We start from the raw sequence: 21,366 nt of genomic DNA on the forward strand, positions 1-21,366 counted from the left end.
CTGTCCCTCTGTGTCCGTTCCTGCTATCAGCTCCCTGGCTCAGACTCTTAGTCCTTTCCTCCTGGGCTCTTGCAGTTTTCTGCAGTGCAGTCTATCCTGGGCGTTGTTGCTGGACTGATTTACCTAAAGTGTTGCCCTCAACAACCCCCTCTCTTTTGTCAAGTCTAGAGAATGGAGCCCCACTGTCTAGAGAATGGAGCCCTAATTTCTTAGGCTTTCCATCAACCTTCTCTAAACCCATATCTTACTCTTCTTCCACACACAGCTCTTTCACTTCCTGGATTGGTTAAGATTCTTGGTTAGAAGTTACTAAAGCCTAGCTCAGACTGACTTAACCAGAAACGCAGCATCGGCTCACCTGGGCAGAGCGAGGTAGGAGATGCCAGCCGAGGCATTTGGAGAAGGAGTGTCCAGGTTGAGGTCCTGGGGCGGTCGCTGTGGCTGCAGTACCGAGGGGATGTGTGGGCTGAGTGGGCTCTGGAGTGTGTGCATATGGGTTCTGGAGTCACACTTCCTGAGCATGGACACCACCCCCACTCCTCACATGTGTGTGGCCTTGAGCAAGTTTTTGATCTTCCCAGAGCCTTGGTATCCTTCTCTGTAAAACTGGCATACCTCCGCTGCCTGCCTCAGGGTGACTTGTTGTGCAGACCAGAGTGTGCTCAGAGCAGTAGAGGCACGCGAATGCTCTTCCCTTTCCCTTCGAAGAGGGGCAAGAATGAGCCCATGGCTGGGCAGAATGCCCCCTCCTCATCCTCACCTGTTTCTGAGACCTGCTGCAGTGTGAATTTCGTGTTGTGGGCTGTAGGAGTGGATGCCACAGGGCAGAAGTGGAGGCAGACTGGCTGTCCCCCAGCTCCATTTTGTACCCACAACTTAAGTTCTTCCCAGGGACCTTGTGAGGTACATTTGCTCTCGTCACAGGCACATTTGCTAGTGTCTCTTCTGTCTTCTCAGTGAGGCCAGGACGTAGATGCTGTTATTATTCCCCATTTTAAAAATGGCACCGAGACCCAGAGAGGTTAAATTGCTTGTCCAGTTGATACCCCTACTAAGGAAGCTGGGATTTGAACCCCAGACAGACTCATTCAGATTTGCACTCCTAATCTTTCTATTTCTTGCAATCACGCAGGGCTGTGTAAGTAGTTTCCTTTTTTTTTTTTTTTAAAGTTTATTTATTTTGAGAGAGACCGACAGAGTGAGCAAGAGAGGGACAGAGAGAAAGGGAGACAGAGATCTCAAGCAGGCTCCACACTGTCAGCTCAGAGCCCAACGCTGGGCTCAAACCCACAAACCATGAGATCATGGCCTGAGCTGAAATCAAGAGTCGGACGCTTAACTGACTGAGTCACCCAGGCGCCCCCCAAGTAGTTTCTGTCTTGATCCTAGCACTGCCTGAGGCTGCATCCAGGTGCAGCCAGTCCCCAGCCCTAGGCTGTCGCAGAATTCAGCTGGCTGCAGCTGCCTATGTCCCTGCTTTTGAGCTGACCTCTGGTTACTTGGGCCTTAAAGATGCAGCTTGTGCAGTTCTGTGCCTGTGAATGTGTCGTAGGGTAGTGTCTAGTGTGGGGGCAGAAAGGGGACTCACTCAGCAGAGTTCTTTCACTTCTGGTTTCTTTCTAAATGTTAGGGCTTCAGGCATGTACACACCTGGGCGCTGATATTTGAGCAGGAGCTTTGCCCCAAGGTCATTGATCAGGTCATTCTGGTCACAGTGCCCCCGTTGTAGCAAGTTAATCAAGATTGGGAGCAAAGTGTTAATGAATCCAGTCCCCTTGGGTATTTTTGTAAGTCTTCTGAGGGTGGAGAACAGAGGAATTAGATTCCCGTTACACTTGCGTGTCTGCCATCAATTATAGTTTGTACTTATCGTTGGTCAGGTGATTTTATGTGATTAGCAGCCTGTTCATATTGGTAACTAAGACTCTAGTTGCACTGTTTGTACTCCCACCGTGGCACCGTGTGGGCTCTCCCGCATTCATTCTGTGGTCTCCTCACCGTTGGTGTCTGTTTCTCAGGCACCTTCCCTAGAGAACTGTCCGGGGAGCAGCCACTTTTCTCATGACACGCTAGAGTGGGTAGTGCCGGGGAGGGGGGGATGGCAAAACATGAAACCCCCAGTGAAAGCACCACTCACAGCGCCGGCGGCCGAGGCAGGGTGAGATCCTGGCCACTCGGACTCCCACAGCCACCTTTCCCTTTGTGGAGGGGCTGGATTGGCTCGCAGATTGTGCTGTGGCCCCCGGAGGCAGGCCCACGGCAGATGGCACCCTGGCCGTTTGTAGATGAGGATGCTGGCCATGACTGTCACATAGCATCTGGGGTCATCCCTCTTGGAGGTGGCATCCAGGCTTCCTGCCTTGTATCATGGGGTTTTAGTCTGCCCGAGCCTCAGGCATGGCTTTTCCCCACTGAGCACTGACCGTGGGTTAGAGTATCAGAGGTCAGAAGGGTGATAGGGGCAAAGCTAGCCTTTCTCTCCCTAATGTATTAAAAACATAAACATGGAAACAAAGACCTACCCCAAAGCAAACCCTACCCCAAAGCAAAGGAAGCCTTGTGCTTGATTGAGAGAGGCAGCGTGGCATCGTGGATGAGGAGCCCAGGCCCTGGAGCCAGAAAGCCTGGGGTCTGGTCCTGACCCACTACTTTCTTTGCTGACCTTGACTAAGATATGTGACCTATCTGGTTCTCAGTTGCCTCTGCTGGGAAATGAGAGGATAATAGTGCTTCCCTCCTAGGATTGCTGAGAAGTAAGTGAATGACTGTGTGGAATTCTTATATGGCATCTAGTAGGTATTATTTTTCCTGCCCTTATTACCAACGGCATGCTGGTAGTAGTGATAGTAATTGCTTCTCGCCTGTTATTTGTCGCGGTTACTAGAGGCACAGTTCACCTGCTTGTGAAAGTGGCGTCTTGTGCCTCAGCTGAAAATCCTGGCAGTTGCCAGAGGCCTGAAAATCACTGCTCTTGCTAGGTGAGTCTAACTGCACCACCTGTGATTTTTCCAGAGGCCTCAGCGTTGTCCCTGATGAAGAAGTCATTGAAATGTACGAGGGGTCCCACGTGCCTTTGGAACAGATGAGTGACTTTTATGGAAAGGTAATGAGAGATTTTTTATTTAAGGCAGCCTGTCTGTTTCCTTCTTGAAACATGGCCTGGTAGATTTAGGATCTCTGAGTGTTCCTGCAGAGCTGACAAGGGCATTTGGGACTGATTGGAGAGGCCCTGGATTTGAGAGAGGCTAGTATGTTGGTGGTGCTTCTAGGTCCATCATGGTTCCCCTTTCTTATCCCTTTCCTCCCTACCTGCTGAAGGCTCTTTACTCTTTCCTTGTTTCTGCCCTTCTCTGTCCCCCTGACCCCATCCCAGTGTGTCCCCTCTTTCTGATGAAGTCCATGTAGCAGTGGTCATTTTCCCGGAGATCAAAGATAACAGGTCACCCTGTGCCCTGGGGAAGCCTCTGCGTCTGACTTCTGTCTCTGGACTTTTGCTCCTTGTCTTATTTAGGTGGGCTTTTGTTTGCATTGTTAAAATACAATGAAAGATGCCCGGTCAGCTGGTAAACTTAGGGCTATGAATCACAGGCCTTCAGAGAAGAGCTCTTTTTCAGGCTCCCGTATTGGCTGCACGGGGGTGCTCACATTCTGGAGAGTTACATGGCTCTTTCTGCCATTCTCCGGGCCATGATCGACCTTTCGGCTTCCCTCTGGGTTTGGTGGGAGAGTATGAGCTGGAAGTTGGACAGGAGTGTGACAGTGGTTAGACTTTTGGGGGGAAATCAGAGCGTTTCCTTGGATTTTCCAGTTACACTTAGAGTAGGGTGTCAGTTGTGCTGGGAATGAGAAGAAAAAGGTGAACACCTCTACTTTGTTACCTTTTTCTTGGGGAGAGAGATCCAGACGTTGATGGCCAGAGCCTCCCCCGGGTAAATGTCAAGTCTGGCTCTGCTGTGGTGTTAGTCTCGCTCTGAAGTATTCCTCCCTGCCTGCAGAGCTCTCATGGAAACACCATGAAGCAGTTCATGGACATCTTTTCTCTGCCAGAGATGTCACTTCTGTCCTGTGTGAACGAGTACTTTCTCAAGAACAACATTGACTATGAGCCCGTCCATCTGTACAAAGACGTTAAGGTGAGAGGTGGCGATGCCGCGTGTCTCAGGCGTTTTAGCAGAAGGGACAGAATAATCAGCCTCTTCTGTTAGGTGTTCGAAACAGTCCTTCGCTTGGGACCTCTTTTATTTACAGCTCTACCTTGAAAATTGTTAAGAAAGATGTTACATCAGGACACTTGGAAACCTGTCTAATTTCGTCTTAAAGGAAGAGAGTACTCACATGTTATCTTTCTGACCAAAGGCTAGGGCCAGTGCCTCTGTCAGAGGGGCAGGTGGTGGCTGAGGTCCAGCTCGACCCAGCTCACCCCTGAGCCCGCCCGGGGAGAGGGTGACGTCGCACCAAGGCTGCAGCCCATGGGACTACAGTGGCCCAGGGCGGGGCCTTTCTCTTGTCCCCAGAGGTTACATGGGGGCCTTCGAGACCCTGCAGAAGCTACGCAGGACCCCAGTGGGGGAGGTGGATATACAACTATGAAACTTACACACATATATATGCACATCACTTATGTATCTTCACATTTATATATTTTAATTCGTATTCACATACCTGTGTGTTTATGTGTATTCTTTAAGCTGTCTGAACTTTTTTCAGTACTTAAAAACATGTTCATGTATTACTTAATATATACTTTCTAATATGCTTTCTAATATATATTTCAAATTTTTGCATATATATTCATATATGTAGTATATATTGTGTATTCAAATTTTTTTCATGTTTATCTGAGAGAGGGGAGAGTGAGCAGGGGAGGGACAGAGAGAGAGGAAGAGAGAGAATCTCAGTGAAGCCCCGATGAAGAGCTTGATCTCATGAACAATGAGATCATGACCGGAGCCAAAATCAAGAGTTGGATTTTCAATTGACTGAGCTGCCCAGGTGTCCCTAAGTACTTATATTTTTAAAAGATCTGTATTTGTGTACTAAAATGCTTTTATGCTTATATGCTTATGACTGATTTTAATGGCTGTCTAAAATCATGGGTTTTAGGAACATGAAGGATGAAGTCTAGTTTCTCAATATTAGTCTGGTATTATTTGAACTAATGTTAAATATTCAGCTTCTGTTCTCCTTTTGGTGCACAGAAATACTTTATCTTTAAGAGTCACTTGTAAAAAAAAGAAGAATCACTTTTAGTTATATAACCCTTTGCAGGCATGAAGAGAGATGTTTATGCACCAGTATATTCCAGGCACTGTTTTTCTGAGTGCTTTATGCATATTAACTAATTAAATCCTCACAATAATGCCTGGAGGTAGGTACTATTTTTACTCCATCATTCTACAGTTAAAGAAATTGAGGGATGGAGAGGTTGAGTAACTTGCCCAAGTCACATAGCTAGTAAATGGTAGAGGTTAGAGTTCAAGCCAGGAAGTTTGGCTTCAGCTTGACCTTAACCCCTGCCTTATGTTGATGTGAAGTTGAACAAGCCTGTGCAAGAAGGTGATCAAGACTGAGTTTACAGTCCAGAGGTGCTCACTTGACAGAAGTCTCCCAATTTTCTAAGGCTTATGGCCCAATTTTGCCTGCAGCCCAGTCCCCTGCTGAGCCCTCCAGTAAGTTTCCATGTGCCTCTGGGCATGTGGCCTGGGTAGTAGACCTGCTTAGCGCCCCCCGAGAGTTGGGCTGTGCTCTAGAGCTGCCAGCCTGTGGCTGCCACACTGTGGGGCATGTGGGGGGTGGTTAGCCGTCTCCCTGACACTCCCTCGCCTGACTGAACTGAAGATCCTGTCCTTGGTCGCGACCTCTTTCTCTAGAAGATAGAGCCTGCTCTTGGGGTCTAGGGCAGGGTGGAGGATGAAAACACCAACGATTCCCTTTCTCCAGATGCCCTGGAATTGTTTGTTCATGATGCTGCATATAAATTGCCATTTATCACGTGGGCCTTTATTCAGAATTGTTCACACAAGTTACCTCCTCCCAGTGACCCTTTGGAAAGCTGCATTGGAACCTGCCACTGTCACCATGGAAACCTAAGTTTTCCCCAAGGGGCCGCCTGTGCTAAATGGACCAGAATCTAGATCTCATTTGGTGCCTGGATCACCAGGCTTCTAACGGCAGACATTGTCCCAAATGCTGTCTCGCTTGTCCTGTAACTCGGGTGACCTCACTTCTAGTTTCACTGACAAAACAACCTCTCTTTGAACAGGATTCAATTCGAGATGTGCACATCAAAGGAATCATGTACAGAGCAATTGAAGCAGATATTGGTACGTATGCAGCATCATCGTGAGGGCAGCCTTTCCCTCTGCCAGGCCACGGACAGCCATTTGCCTTCATTTCTGGGGCTCAGGGGCTGGAGGGCCCTCCCAAGTGCAGTGTGAGGACCTGGCTTCCTCACAGCTTGGACATCTTCCTCCCCTTTGTCTCAGAACTTGACATTGTCCTGACTCAAAAAGAGAGCTGTAGGTCTAGTTTCACTTAGACCCAGGAGGCAGGGTCTTGTTCCCGATGGACCGGGTAGTGGTGTGCCACACTCAACTGTGCCGCCTTAAGACTTTCCTTCCCCCCAGTGCCCAGGACAGTACCGGACCCACAGGCCCTGTTTAGGAAGCACCTGCAGACCGACGGGCTTCATTGCTGAGTCTGTGTGTGCATTTTTCTCTTGCTCGCAGAAAAGTATATCTGCTACGCTGAGCAGACCCGCGCGGTGCTGGCCAAACTGGCCGATCATGGCAAGAAGATGTTTCTCATCACCAACAGTCCCAGTAGCTTCGTGTAAGTTGTTGTGGGCAACCTTCCAGCTCACGCCTGTATTCCCACTTACCTTAACAGTTGCAAATTGGACAGAAAAAGTTGCAAAAGTGGTTAATCCCTCTCTTGTGAGACTAACTGGGCTGACGTGTCATTCCAGGGACAAAGGGATGAGGTATATTGTCGGAAAAGACTGGAGGGACCTGTTTGATGTGGTCATCGTTCAGGCCGAGAAGCCAAACTTCTTTAACGATAAGCGGAGGTGAGTGTCTGTCTTTCCGGGAGAACTAGATTCTAGTCCTTTGCTGCCGTGGATACTTAGGTAGTGTGCCTTGGTAAAATCTAGTTGGAAAATCAGAAGCATCTGACATTACAGCTTTTGATTTTTAACCTTCTAGCAAGTAATTGCAAGGAGAGTGAGGTTGTGCACAGCTGACGGCTTGAGACTGTTCCCACTTCAACCTGAGTCCTATGAGTCAGGCTTTAAGAAAACTATGGGCAGCAATGAAAAAGGCATACATAGTGTTAACATCATAAGTTACACTTCACCGTGCAACAGGGCAACAGCAACAGTGAAACCGCCTGGTGGGTATTTTTCTACATACAGCTCTAAGGGGTGCATTTAAAATTCCAGCTGGATTTTGCAAAACTCTGCAATACAGGTTCTGTGTCAAATGGAGTGCATCTCTACCAAGACTCATGTGGTGGCGTTCTAACGGTGACTACAGTGTGTTCTTAGCATTCATAGGTGGGGATCAGGGATCCTGAAATGTCTTTAATGTGTGGAACCGACCTCTTCACCAAGAGTCTTCTCCTCCCTCCGCCCCGCCCCCCCCCCCATATCAATAGTGTTGACAGTTACTGCACTGGGGTTATAAAAATAATCTGCATTTTGTATAAAGAAGCACGTTTATCCACTTTTATCTGTTCCGCGGTTGGTAACTGGGCAGGCTTTCCCTTTCTGCCAGGTGATTTATTTATTTTTTTTAATTTTATTTTTTTAAAATATTTTTTTATTTATTTCTAGGAGAGAGAGAGACAGCGTGAGCAGGGGAGGGTCAGAGAGAGAGGGAGACACAGACTCTGAAATAGGCTCCAGGCTCTGAGCTGGCAGTCAGCACAGAGCCCGACGCGGGGCTCGAAGCCACGAACCGCGAGCTCATGTCCTAAGCGAAAGTCGGACGCTTAACCGACTAAGCTACCCAGGCGCCCCGACTGCCAGGTGATTTAAAGTATCATAATTCAGTGCTCCTTAGTTGGTGTTGAGTGGATTAAATTCCTCTTGGGATCCTAAATTCCCATTTTCCAAGTGTCACAGTGATTCCTGAAGGAAGAGGCAAACCCAAGAGCCATGTGCAGAGACTGAGAATTCAAGGGAGTGAAGGAAAACTTAAGAGTGTTGATCAAAAGTAGCTATACACTGGCTTGCTGCTTTCTCATGGACCAAGTGCTCTCCTGAACTTTCTTATTAGATCCCAGGTGTGGTCAGGACAAGGACCTCATCTCCCCTTTCAGTAAGAATGCCCTCTCCACGTTGCGCTTATACACAGTGGCAGAGCGCTGTCTTAGACTGTTTCCTGGGGGAGGGGTGGGCAGCACCCCTCACTCCCCACCCCCCTCACCTCCTGCACCCATTTATTTTGCCTTTGTTCTGCATGCCTGCAACACCTCTGTTCATCCCATTTTACTTCTAATGATGGCCAGAGACAGCCTGAAGGGACAGCCATAGGAGGAGATACTATACAGCCATAAAAAATAATGTATTTAGGGAAAAAAAGCAGTATGCTTGTTTTATGACTATAAAAAGCAATGTAGGAAGAATATATAATCATGCAGGAAATTGCTCACGGCATTAGAGGAGAAAAAGATATCAATCAGTATACACAGTAATCCTCATTTATATTTATAAAAAAGAGAAGGATAATAGATGTTATCTTTATAGACTAAAAGATACCTACTGAAATGTTAGGTGTTTATACCCGGGCACTGGGATTATGGGCCATTTTCCTTTTCCTCATTATATTCTTCGTTTTCCAGATTTTTTGCCATCATCTTATATTTTTTCTAATCAGAAAAACAATCCAAATAAATGTTACCTTAAAAAAGGCAAATGGACTGCATACTTTGGACTCTATTCTTTTTTTTTTTTTCTTTTTAATTTTAAAGATCTAATTGGCCTTATTGATTCATGAATCAGGGCGCATCCCATCTAGTAAGTAGAGAGGAGCTTCTGAGGTCTCTTATTCCCATTTTCCATCATAAAATGATGTATACCTCATCTTCAGATTTGTTTTTTATGTAGAGTGGCTGAATTTCAAGTACCAAGCTTGACACACATACTGAGGCAGTATTTCCAGAACTTTTTTTTTTTTTTTTTTTGCAAAGCAGATTTTCTTTGTGATCAAATGCATTTAGGAAATCTGGATTAAAGAAAGTTCTGTACTGGGTGGGCTTTTCAGAACCATTGATGACTTTTTAAGAGGGCCATTAGTAGCGCCTAGTGTTTTCTAAATTTTTTTGACCCTGGAGTTCTTTCCTCCCTTAATACCTTTGGATACCAGGGTCTGCAGTTGGATGTGTGCACTGAACCAGGGAGCATGGAGGTGGGGTTTGGGTGCCCAGGGCTTTCGAGGTCTATGCAGCCCCTTTCTGTTCCCAGTAAGTAATCATGTCATATTTCGTAAGCAGATTCCCACAGATCATAATGTTTCCCATTTCTGTTGTTAGACCTTTCCGAAAGGTGAATGAGAAAGGTGTCTTACTCTGGGATAAGATCCACAAGTTGCAGAAAGGCCAGATTTACAAGCAGGTACCTCATGACTGATTTTTCCTTTTTGTTCCTTTGCTTTGTGGTCAGTTATAAAATGCTAACTGCCAGCATTTGTTGAGTCTTACCGAGTGCTGGGCGTCGTTCTGAGCATTCTGCTTGAATTGATGGCTTATACTTTGGCAGCAAAATTTAAACTTAATTCAATATATTTTCAGTGTACTGTATCCAAATTAACTCAGAATTGAACAGTCTTTAAAAATAAAATTTAAAGCATTACTTTCATAGTATATACAATTTAAGATGCTGGTAGTAAACCTTGGGTTTTTCATTTCAAGAAGCATTGAATCACATGGTGTGTGACTCACCTAAATTGGTAATTGTTTCCAGATGGGCTGCGTTTTATGTAGTTTTGATATCTTTTGGTATCAGTAAAGGTCTCAAATATTTGAATAAATGATTGAATCGCTGACCCTGATTATGTTACTGAGTTTGCTTCCTCTCATCTTTTAAAACTTTTGTATTTCTGTAACATCTGTAAAACACATGAAATTATAGAACAGTACCACACAGTTAAAAACACAAACAAACCCTGGTACATTCCTAGCGGGTCTTTAACACACTACTGGATTTGTCAGTATGTGTATTTTCTGCCTTGAAAGATTTGCCAAGATACAGCCATTCCAATTCTAGGAAGTTAGACCAAGAAAATTATTAAGATGTAGCTAGAACTTTGCTACAAGATAGTTTATCATGAGTTACAAAATAGATAACAAGGTAAACGTCCAACATCAGGGAATTGGTAAAACGAATCACAGTACTTCTTAGCTATTAAAATGGTAGAGTAATACTTCCCGACATGGTCACAGAATGTTCAGTGTAGTAAGAGCATTACAAAGAGGTGTATACAATACAAATCATTTTTGGAATGTACATTTGACTTAGAACAAAAGTCTGAGAGATTTCACACAAAGACGGTTTTATCTTTATATTTTGATAGTTCAAATAATTATAAATGGAACATTTTTTAATTAAAAGAATTAAATAGATAAGTATTTTGGGCTACAGGTGATACAGGTTTCTATCTCACGTGATACAATATCTGTGTTTTTCTTTTTCTTACTATCTATATTTTTCTATCCTTGCAGGGCAATTTATATGAATTTTTGAAACTTACTGGGTGGAGAGGATCCAAAGTGTTGTATTTTGGCGACCACATATACAGCGACCTGGCGGTGAGGAGCCTGTTTTTCCATTTCTTTGTTGGGGGACAGATGGGTTAGTCCTCCTTACTAAGGAATTTCTCTCTTGTTTAAGACCATTTTTCTGCTTGCATAAAAATGAGGACTAAGTTACATTTTTTTTTTTTTTGCATCTTGTGTTTTGCAGAATAGAATGGATCATAGCTATAAAAAAGATGATTTTTTTTGAAATGGTAGAAATTAGCAAGTCACTCAATTTATCAGAAAAACCTTTCCATTTAAATAATGCTAAGAAATAAATGCCACTGTTCTTTTTTTTTTCTCATTAAATGTAAGAAGCGTCTACATGCAACAGAAGAGTAACATCAGTCGGAGCTCCTGCAAATTCAAAACCTGGCATTTCCAGGAAACAGCTATTATATAAGAAAGTGAGGTTTTTCAGGCCCATCGGAATGACTGTAGCGGGGTCTCGGGACTTGAATTACGATTTAGTGTATAACTGGAGCAAGGCTGAGTCAGCCATTCTTCCTGGCGGCTCTGCTCCCGGTGCGATGGGGTTCTGTTTATTACCTGGGCCCAGGCTGGTTGCACCAGGCACGTTTTGCAAATCCGAGTGACGCTTGGTGTCAGCAGAGTAAGCAGACAGGGTCGTGGCTGGCTCTCAAACTCCGATTGGTGTTTCTGACCATTCTGACCCGCGTCACTGTGGTCTCGTGTTTGTGTCCCTTCACGTCTGCCTGTCTTCGGAGCGGTGAACTGTAACGGGCTGTGCACGAGGCCCATCTGGGAGGTGTTTTCAGAGCACACAGCCTCAGACTTCAGACTGCCTGGTGGTGGAGGAGGGAGGGGGCTGATTCTGGCGCCTGTGTGCAGGGACACTGGCCCCAGGCGATTCCAGCACACACCCCGCATAATTGAGTCTGGCCGCTGGGCTGAGGTCTAGTGGAAGGAATCATGGGCTCAGCACTGCGGGACAGGTTTTCATCCCCACTCTGCTGTTTTAGCTGTGTGACCTTGCACACATCCTCCAAGCCCCTTCATCCTTATTTGTGAGCAGCGTGAAATCAGGGAATGCATATAGAAGTGCTTATTAGTGCCGTAGATAATCAGAGTGCTGCTGTCAGAGTGTCCGCACTGCCAGAAGGTTTGGCCGAGTGACATGGCATTGCAGCCATTTGCCTCTTGCGAAGCAGTGTCTTTGGGCCCTGATAAGGTAAGTCTGTGCTGCCCTTGAGGCATGCGGGTACGTGGCCCTGTGAAGGGACACACACGCACAGGTCTTAGCCTTATGAGGCACTCACAAGGCAGTAGTTTCCTTAGGTGTGGTCCCTGTGACATCAGTGTCACATGGGATCCTGTTAGAAATGCAGTTTCTCAGGCCTCACATGAGACCTACTGAGTCAGAAACTGTGGTGGAGCTCAGCTGCCTATGTCTACTGCTTTTCACACTAAAATTTGGGGTCAGGGTAATGTTGACTCTGAATAAATTAGGACGTGTTCCCTCCTCTTCAGTTTTTGGAAGAATTTGAGAAGGATTGGTGTTAATCCCTTTTTAAATGTTTGGTAGAATTTACCAGTGAAACCATCCTACGGGTCCTGGGCTTTTTATTGTTGGGAGACTTGTGATTACCGATTCAATCTCCTCACTAGGTAAGAGGTCTTTTCAGATTTCCCATTTCTTCATGATTCAGTCTTGGTAGCTTGTGTATTTTTGGAAGTTTGTCCATTTCACTTAGGTTATTCAAGTTGTTCTGTACTATAGTTTATAGCTTTTACAATTCTTTTCATTTCTGTGGAGTTGGTAGTAAGTGACTGCTTAAATTGCTGATTTTAGTAATTTGAGGCTTTGGGTTTTTGTTTTTAGTCAAGATAAAAGTTTGTCTATTTTGGGGCGCCTGGGTGGCTTAGTCGGTTAAGCGTCCGACTTTCGCTTAGGTCATGATCTCGCAGTTCGTGGGTTCGAGCCCCGCGTCGGGCTCTGTGCTGACTGCCAGCTCAGAGCCTGGAGCCTGTTTCAGAGTCTGTGTCTCCCTCTCTCTGACCCTCCACTGCTCACGCTGTCTCTCTCTCTCTCTCTCTCTCCTAGAAATAAATAAAACATTAAAAAAAAAAAAGAAAAGTTTGTCTATTTTGTTGATCTTTTTGAAGAACCAACTCTTGGTTTCAATGATTTTTTTATATTGTTTTTCTGTTCTTTTTCCTTTTTTTTCCTGTTTAAAATTTTTTTTAAATGTTTATTCTTGAAAGAGAGAGAGACAGACAGAACATGAGCAAGGGAGGGGAGAGAAAGAGGAAGACACAATCTGAAGCAGGCTTGAGCACCTGAGCTGTCAGCACAGAGCCCAGTGCGGGGCTGGAACTTATGAGCAGTGAGATCATGACCTGAACCAAAGTCAGAAGCTTAATCAACTGAGCCACCCATGTGCCCCCTTTTTTTTCTCTGTTTTAATCTTTGCCGTAATCTTGATTATTTCTTTGATTCTGCTAGCTTTTAGTTCAGTTTGTTATTTTTCTGGTTCCTCTGGTATAAAGTTTCATTGTCAGTTTGAGACCTTTCTTTTTTCCCAAAGTAATCGTGTATGGCTATGAATTTCCCTTGTAGCACCGTGCTTGCTGCATCATATAAGTTTTGGTGTGTCATGTGTGCATTTGCATTTACCTTTGTCATAAGATACTTTCTCCTTTCCCTTGTGATTTCTTCTTTGACTCATTGGTTGTTTTAGAGGGTGTTCTTTAATGTCCACATCTTTGTGAACTTTTAAGTTTTTCCTTCTGTTGTTGATTTCTAGCTTCATTCCGCGTGACCAGAAAAGATGCTTTGTATGATTTTAAAATGTGTTATGACTTGTTGTAGGGCCTAACATAAGGTCTGTCCTGGAGACTGTTTCATGTCCACTATGAGAAAAATGTGCATTCTGCTTTGTTGGGTGGCATGTTCTGCACCTGCCTGGCAGATCCAGATGGTCTCCCTTATTCTTCAGGTCCCCTGTTTCCTGATACAGCTTCTGTCTGGCAGTTTTTCTATCATAGAATGTGGGCTGTTGAAGTCTCCTGCTGTATTGCATAGCTGACTATTGCTTCCTTCAGTTCTTTTATTGTGGAGCTCTAATGTTTGGTGCATATATGCCTACAATTGTTTTATATTCTTGGTGAAATCACCTTTTATGGTGATGTCATTCTTTGTATCTTGTAACAGTTTTTGACTGGAGGTCTATTTTGTCTGAGTATAACACTCCTCTCTCTCTTTTGGTTGTTCTTTCTATGGATTATCTTTTTTAATCTTTTCACTTTCAACCTATGTATGTTCTTAGGTCTCAAATGAGTCTCTTGGAGGGGGTGCCTGGCTAGCTTAGTGGGCTGTGCCATTCTTTATCTCAGGATTATAGATTTGAACCCCGTGTCGGGTATAGAGATTACTTAAAACAAAAATATGGAATGCCTGGATGGCTTAGTTGGTTAAGCATCTGACTCTTGATTTCAGTTCAGGTCATGATCTCATGGTTTGTGGGTTCAAGCCCTACATTGGTTTCTGTGCTGATAGAGTGGAGTCTGCCTGGGATTCTCTCTTTTCCTCTCTCTCTGCCCCTTCCTTGACTCAGTCTCAGTCTGTGCATACAGGCTCTCTTTCAAAATAAATACACTTAAAAAAAATTTTTTTTAAATGTGTCTCTTGGGGATAGCATATAGTTGGATCCCATGCCAAAGTTTGAAAACCACTGTTGTAAAGTGGTAAGATTAATTCATTACCTAAAATGTCAGAAATTATGTGGGCAATGAACATTACCCTTCAAGGGAGTCATCTTGGGGAATGTAGGTACTTCTAATGTTGTTGCTGTTTCGCAAAACACATTTGGGTGCCTCTTTTGGGATAGATTTGAGAACCAGGTTAAGGCATAGAAGGAAATTAGTTTTATTATTAATATATTATCATGTACTTTTGTCTTAGGAATGTTCCAAATGACTTTTTATCTATTTTCAGAAGTAAAAGCCACCTTCAAAGGTTTGCCACTGTTGGGAATGTTTAAAAGGTTGTGCCAGGGGTACCTGGGTGGCTCAGTCAGTTAAGCATCCGACTTCAGCTCAGGTCATGATCTCACAGTTCACGAGTTTGAGCCCCGCATCGGGCTCTGTGCTGACAGCTCAGAGCCTGGAGTCTGCTTCAGATTTTGTGTCTCCCTTGCTCTCTGCCCCTCCCCCACTCATGGTCTGTCTCTTTCTCTTAAAAATAAATAAACATTAAAAATAATTTTTTAAAAAAGGTTGTGCCATGGATTCCTATGTATTATAGGAGAAGGAGAAATATTGAAAGGTATAAGGAAATTCAGGGGGTGAAGAAGATAGTCATCCTTAGGCCTTACAGAATGGGGATTCTAGCTTTAGGTGAATACCCAGTGAATATTTACAGTTGTAAACCTGATACCACTTTATTCTCTAAAACCTTAAAGCTTTCCTTTCTTTCAGAGTAAAAGCCCGATTTCCTACTGTTTCCTACAAGGCCCTGCTTGACTTGCCCTCCAGCATGACCTAGAAGGCATGACCTGCCATTGCCCTCTCTCCCACTCTGTGTAGGCTTCCTGCCTTGCTATTCCTTAATAACCACCCCAAGCATGTTCCTGCCCCGGGGCCTTTGCACTTACTGTTTTTCTCAGACTGATTTTTTCTCCTCCCACATATTTGCATACTTTTTCTCCTTCCTGGGGATCTCTGCTCAAAGGTCCCTTTATTGGCTTGGTTTTCCTAACCACTTAATATATATACCATGGTAACTTTTTTCTTTCTTATTTTGCTTAATTTTTGACCATTGTCTTTATCACCACCTAATTTTGTATATTACTTGCTTATTTTTTGTATTTCCCAAGAGGGCAAGGCTTTGTCTGTTTTTGTCATTGTTTTGTCCTTAGTATCTAGAATAGGGCCTAGCAGTTGTAAGGATTTAATACATATTTGCTAAATGAGAGAATGAATGACCATTTAGTATGGGTGATTGTATATCTTAGATCTTTCAGGATATAGCTGATGTCAGATATTCTGGCTTATTGTCAAATCATGAGATTACTGTATTTGGGATGAAAAATGTGATCACGTATGTGTGTGTTGTAGGATCATTCGGAGTCTGAGATTCTAGGATTCCCTCTAATCCACAGGGCCTGACACACAGTGGGTGATCCCTAGTGGTCTGTGGATGAATTGAATGAAGACTTTCAGTCAGCATTTCGGTTGAGCCTTTTTCTGCCCCTGACCTAATTGTTGTTTTACAGACCACGGTTAATGATTTCAGACCCTGTGTCTGTGATTCACAGCAATTATTCCCAGAACAGAAACTTTCTTTGGGTGTTAATGGTCAAAGCCTGGGGCTGACTTGGTTTTAATTAAATGTAATTCATTGAATTTGGCTTGGTTAATAACCAACTATTACACTTGAAGAGTAATTCAGTGAACACCTGTTGCATCTGGGAAAGGTAATGGAATGGTTTAAATTCTGTTGAGATGAGTGTTGACTTTTTGTGATCTTTGCGATTAGGATTTGACCCTGAAGCATGGCTGGCGAACCGGTGCGATTATCCCAGAGTTAAGATCTGAGCTCAAAATCATGAACACAGAGCAGTACATCCAAACCATGACGTGGCTGCAGACCCTGACCGGGTTATTGGAGCAGATGCAGGTTTGGAATTTTTTTTTCTCTTCTACTTTTTCTATAAGTCTGAAATTGTGGTTATATGAGTCATCCTACAGAATAACTCCTGGGTTGTTTTGCTCCTAAGAGAGTTTTGCCAGTTTCCCTAAAGAGGACTTTAATAATGCCCTGCGGGGGCGCCTGGGTGGTCTAGTCGGTTAAGCATCCAACTTCAGCTCAGGTCATGATCTCACAGTTCATGGGTTCAAGCCCCACGTCGGGCTCTGTGCTGACAACTCAGAGCCTGGAGCCTGCTTGGGATTCTGAGTCTCCCTCTCTCTCTGCCCCTCCTCTGCTTGTGCTCTGTCTTTCTCTCTCTCTTTCTCAAAAATAATCATTAAAAATTTAAAAATAATAAAAATGCCCTGTACATTCATTTGGAGAAAGAACTTTATGGGGCCATGTAATCATAGGGGTCTCTGTAGAGTCGTCTTTCGGGGGGAATCCATGTGTCCTCACTTTCCACTCACATTCTGTTGGGAGAGGTCCCGTAAGACTGCTGGATTCAAGAATGTTTGGATCTAGTCCTGTTTCTGATTTTAGCCTGCTATGGACTTCTTCATTCTGGGCCTCAGTTTCCCCATCTGTAACACGAGGATCCTGCGAGATGAATATGTCAGGCTAGGCACCGCAGCTTACTGGAGAGAGTCTCAAAGCAAAAGTCAAGATCCCTGCGTGCTGCCTCCATTTGACTTTGAAGATAATGCCTACAATTTGCTTGCTCTGTGGATTCGGTGTCAGTTTTTGCTGGTGTAAGTTATGTAGCCAGTTTGGGACAGTCGGTGAGGAATGTTTTTGGTGATTTTCTGACCTGCAGCTGGGGACCCACTCCCAAGGCTCCTGAGACACCTCGCTTCCTGCTCAGATCTGCTGGTCTAGCCTGCAGCCATCTCAGTACGAGTGCTGACTCTCAGGGCAAGGAGCGTGGACGCCTGTGCTCTCGGCTGCTGCACCTGCAGCCTCTGGCCCTGGCCTGCTGCCCACAGCCTGCCGGCCCACTGTGGACACGGGCAGGGCACCGCCTGGCCAGGCCCAGCGGGACACAGGTGGGGGACCAGAGGCCCAGGCCCAGCTAGACACGGGCGGAGGACCACCTCACCAGGCCCACTGTGGACATGGGCGGGGCACCGCCTGGCCAGGTCCAGCAGGACACAGGTGGGGGACCAGAGGCCCAGGCCCAGCCAGACATGGGAGGGGGACCACCTCACCAGGCCCAGCAGGACATGGGTTGGGGACCACCTCACCAGGCCCAGCCAGACACGGGCGGAGGACCACCTCACCAGGCCCACTGTGGACCCGGGCAGGGCACCTCCTGGCCAAGCCCAGCGGGACACGCGCAGGGGACCGCCTCACCAGGCCCACTGTGGACATGGGCACAGGACTGCCGGGCCAAGCCCAGCGGGACACAGGCGGGGGACCGCCTCTCCAGGCCCAGCTGGCAGCCCGGGTGAGGCAGCTGGCGGTGAGCTCAGGAGAAGCCACAAGGCCTGGTGGCTCCAGGGTGCACACATTCCAGGGCGTGTGTCCCTGCACGTCCCAGGCCTTGTTTCCAGTGTGCTCTGTTTCCCTTATTCTGCTTGTCCCTGAAATGCTTTTCTAAAAATAAAAGGCATTGATTCTGGGTTAATACAGCTTCAAGTCTATGCCTAGGTCACACGGTAATAATAGCTACTTCTCATCTGCCAGACATGCTGAGTGCTCGCTCTCTACACGTTACTCACTGACGGTCCCAGCTGCCCTGTGTGGGAGGTACAGCTTTTCCACTTTAGAATAAGGAAACTGGCTGTTTTAGAATAAGGTAAGGTTAGGCGGCCTTACCTCTTACATGAGGTCGTAAGATGACAAAGAAGAACTTGAACTTAGGCTGTGTGATGCTCAAGTCCGTGCTTTTGCACACAACCTGAAAGTGCTTCCCTGCCCTTTGGTTTCGAGGTCTCAGGTGTGGCAGACCCTTTAGCTCAGGAGCATCCCTCTGTGATGGGGGCAGCTGAGTGGACACACAGACACGAGCTGCACGTGCATGGTGGCACTGCATTTTAGCTTTGAGGGCAGTTTTTGTTTTCCACTCTCTGATCCATGTAAAGAGTTTGTGATTAAGGAATGTGTGTTTAAAAAAAAATTTTTTAATGTCTATTTATTTTTGAGAGAGTGTGAGTAAGAGAGGGGCAGAGAGAGGGAGACACAGAATTCGAAGGAGGCTCCAGGCTCTGAGCTGTCAGTACAGAGCCTGACATGGGGCTTGAACCCACAAACCATGAGATCATGACCTGAGCAGAAGTTGGATGCTTAACTGACTGAACCATACAGGCACCCCTAAGGAATGTGTGTTTTAGAGAATGGAAGTGCTGAAAATATTCTATGACCTTAGAAACATATAAGGTATAAGGTTGAGGAAGGAAGAAAAGGAATTACCATTTACATTGCAATCCCTATTTTGTAAGAGAGGAAATTGAGGCTGAAAGATAAGTAACTTATCCTGAATTCCAAAGTTAGTGAACTGCAGAAGCAAGCTATTTAGGAATGTTCTAGAAACTACGTTCTAGAACTACGGTCTAGCCACGATGCTCTAGACACCATGTTCTAGATACCATATTCTAGACACTGTTCTAGATGCTAAGGGCTTTATGTTCATTTCCTTCTCAAAACCACTCTTCGAAGTAGGCACTAACACCCCCATTTTATAGATGAAGAAGCCAAGGCACAGAGGAGAAAATAACTTGCTGAAGGAAGGGGAGGTGCTGGGACATAGACCTGGGCAGTCTGGCTCTAGAGTCTTAACCTCATATTGTCGCCTCAGGCTCTGGGACTTTTTACCGCTTTCTGTTGGGTTAGACTCACTAGGATATAGAGAAGTATGGCAGGTAATTTAAAAAAAAAAAATCCAAATGAATGTCATTTCTCACTGTTCTTCCTGTTCCCATTCCACCCTCCCTACTGCCCCATGTTCACCTGAAAAGCTAGATTATTCCAGTGAGCCTGTGTCACATGTTTCTAGAAACTCCCCTTTGGGGGTTATTTTGAGAGACATAGCACATTGTTTGGACTATTTTCTGAAGAGAAAAATTTGTCCTCTGAGGTTGGGTTGGATTTCTTTTTATATGCGGAGCCAGCGGAGTGTCGTGCGGAGCCAGGTCTGATGAATTCAATACAAGCGTATGATTTTGGTTTTAAGAAAGTGGCTGTAAAGAATGAAGATGGTGCTGGTAACCGGCCTTGATGCACAGCCCAGAACGGTGTGGTTAATGGTGGTAATGCCGGCCGATGGGGGTAGAGTCGCCCCAGGTTGTCAGGTCACAAGCACATTTACCTCGGGGGGGTCAGCAAATGTCTGCCAAGGGCCAGGTCGGTCAGTTTGGCGGGCTGTGTGGGCCACGCAGGTTGTCAGCGGTACTCAGCTGTGCTTATGGCACAGAAGCAGCCATGGGCAGGGCGTGTTGTGGTGTCCCTGTGACATTGTTGGTGGACACTGAAATTTGAATCATCGTATCATTTTCATGCATCATAAAATTATTCTTTTTTCGATTCCTCCTACCCCCAACCATTTAGAAAGGAACTTTTTCTTAAGCTCAGAAGCTGATAGGAAAAAGTGGGTGGTGGGTTGGATTTGTGCCCCTCTGTTAGAGGCCTTGGGGGGCTGGATCGTAGTACCCTGCTCACACTGGGAGGGGGGGCTGGTGCAGCAGAAGGAGTCTAGATTGACTGCACATCTGCAGAGCCCACCCGGAGGTGGGGGCCCACTTGCAGGGCAAGAGATGGGAGGAGAATTCACATGCCCTGTGGCAGCTGGTTTCCAAGAAGAGAGCAGGGGGTGGGGTGGGTGGGTCATTACCCTTGGTAATCCCCTCACCAGAGAGTTTTCCCTCCTGCAGGTATGGGCAGGGTAAGGGACCCTCCTGCTAGGCAAGGACATGGGTGCTATTGTAGGGGCGGAGAAGGGTGTGTGGGCAGAGGTGGGGGTAGGGGTTCCCTCTCAGACTGACTTCTCGCTCTCTGTGCTGTCACTGTTTTGTCACTGTGACCCCCCACAGAGGACTGTGTCTTATCCTCTGTTGTATTTTCAGCATGTATGCAGTGAAGTGCTGGGCACATGGTAGGTGTGCTGAATACATACATGTACATACGTGTTTGTATGTGTGTGTAACGTGTGTATAAAAATGTGTTGTGGTGCCCCACACATTTTACCTTTTTTGATCTAGTCAAGTACTTTGTAGAGCCTCAGTTCTATAGTGAGTAATTTCTTGATTAAAACGTGAAAACAAATGAAAACTCTGCTCATAGACCCTGTATCATCACCCCCAGAAGTGCTGGATCTGTCTTCCGGCTCCAGTGACGCAGAGGCAGACAGTGGCCACCCAGGGGTAGCTGCTCCTGGTGGGCTAGGCGGTGGTATTGGGGAAAATATCCATGTTATAGGCTCTGTCATCATAGGCTTTGTGTCAGTGGCAATCACCTCAGCGACTGACTGCTAGGCTGTTGAGCTGGGCAGATGCGGTAAACAGTGCCTTGGCTCCCACGTGAGAAGCAGATGGCTTGCTTGTTTGGTATTTTCCTCCGGGTTCCAGGGCCGCCCCTGTGACCATGGATCCCAGGGAGCCCCACCTGTCGCCTCCTATCACGTGCGCCTCTGACCCTGGCACACTGTTTCTGTTCTGCCCCAAGAGCCTTGGAGAGAGACTTGTGAGATTCCATTTGTTAGGCTGTGGACGGTTGTGTTCTTTTTGCCTTTTGCTTACATTTCAGCCCAACCAGAAAATTCTCTGCTTTTCCATCTTCTTGTCGTTTGCAAAACAAGTATTTATTTTCTCTTGAACACTTTATTATTTTTTTAAATCTATTTATTTATTTTGGTAGGGGGTGCTAGTGGAAGAGAGGCAGAGGGAGAGAGGGAGACAGAGAATCCCAAGCAGGCTCCGCAG

The 21,366-nt window shown here is 45.7% G+C and overlaps 1 protein-coding gene across 1 annotated transcript in view; it reads left to right on the forward strand.

Annotated features, from left to right (window-relative positions):
- Positions 1-21,366, forward strand: part of NT5DC3 (5'-nucleotidase domain containing 3) — a 63,209-nt gene that overhangs the window by 34,883 nt on the left and 6,960 nt on the right. The window contains exons 5-12 of the mRNA XM_039252907.1: positions 3,013-3,103; positions 3,996-4,133; positions 6,263-6,323; positions 6,729-6,831; positions 6,968-7,069; positions 9,535-9,616; positions 10,723-10,809; positions 16,298-16,438. Of these exons, the coding sequence (XP_039108838.1) occupies positions 3,013-3,103; positions 3,996-4,133; positions 6,263-6,323; positions 6,729-6,831; positions 6,968-7,069; positions 9,535-9,616; positions 10,723-10,809; positions 16,298-16,438 (805 nt within the window). The remainder of the gene's footprint in view (positions 1-3,012; positions 3,104-3,995; positions 4,134-6,262; positions 6,324-6,728; positions 6,832-6,967; positions 7,070-9,534; positions 9,617-10,722; positions 10,810-16,297; positions 16,439-21,366) is intronic.

The sequence above is a fragment of the Hyaena hyaena genome, unplaced genomic scaffold (assembly GCF_003009895.1).
Source record: "Hyaena hyaena isolate Hyena2069 unplaced genomic scaffold, ASM300989v1 scaffold_432, whole genome shotgun sequence".
NCBI lineage: Eukaryota > Metazoa > Chordata > Mammalia > Carnivora > Hyaenidae > Hyaena > Hyaena hyaena.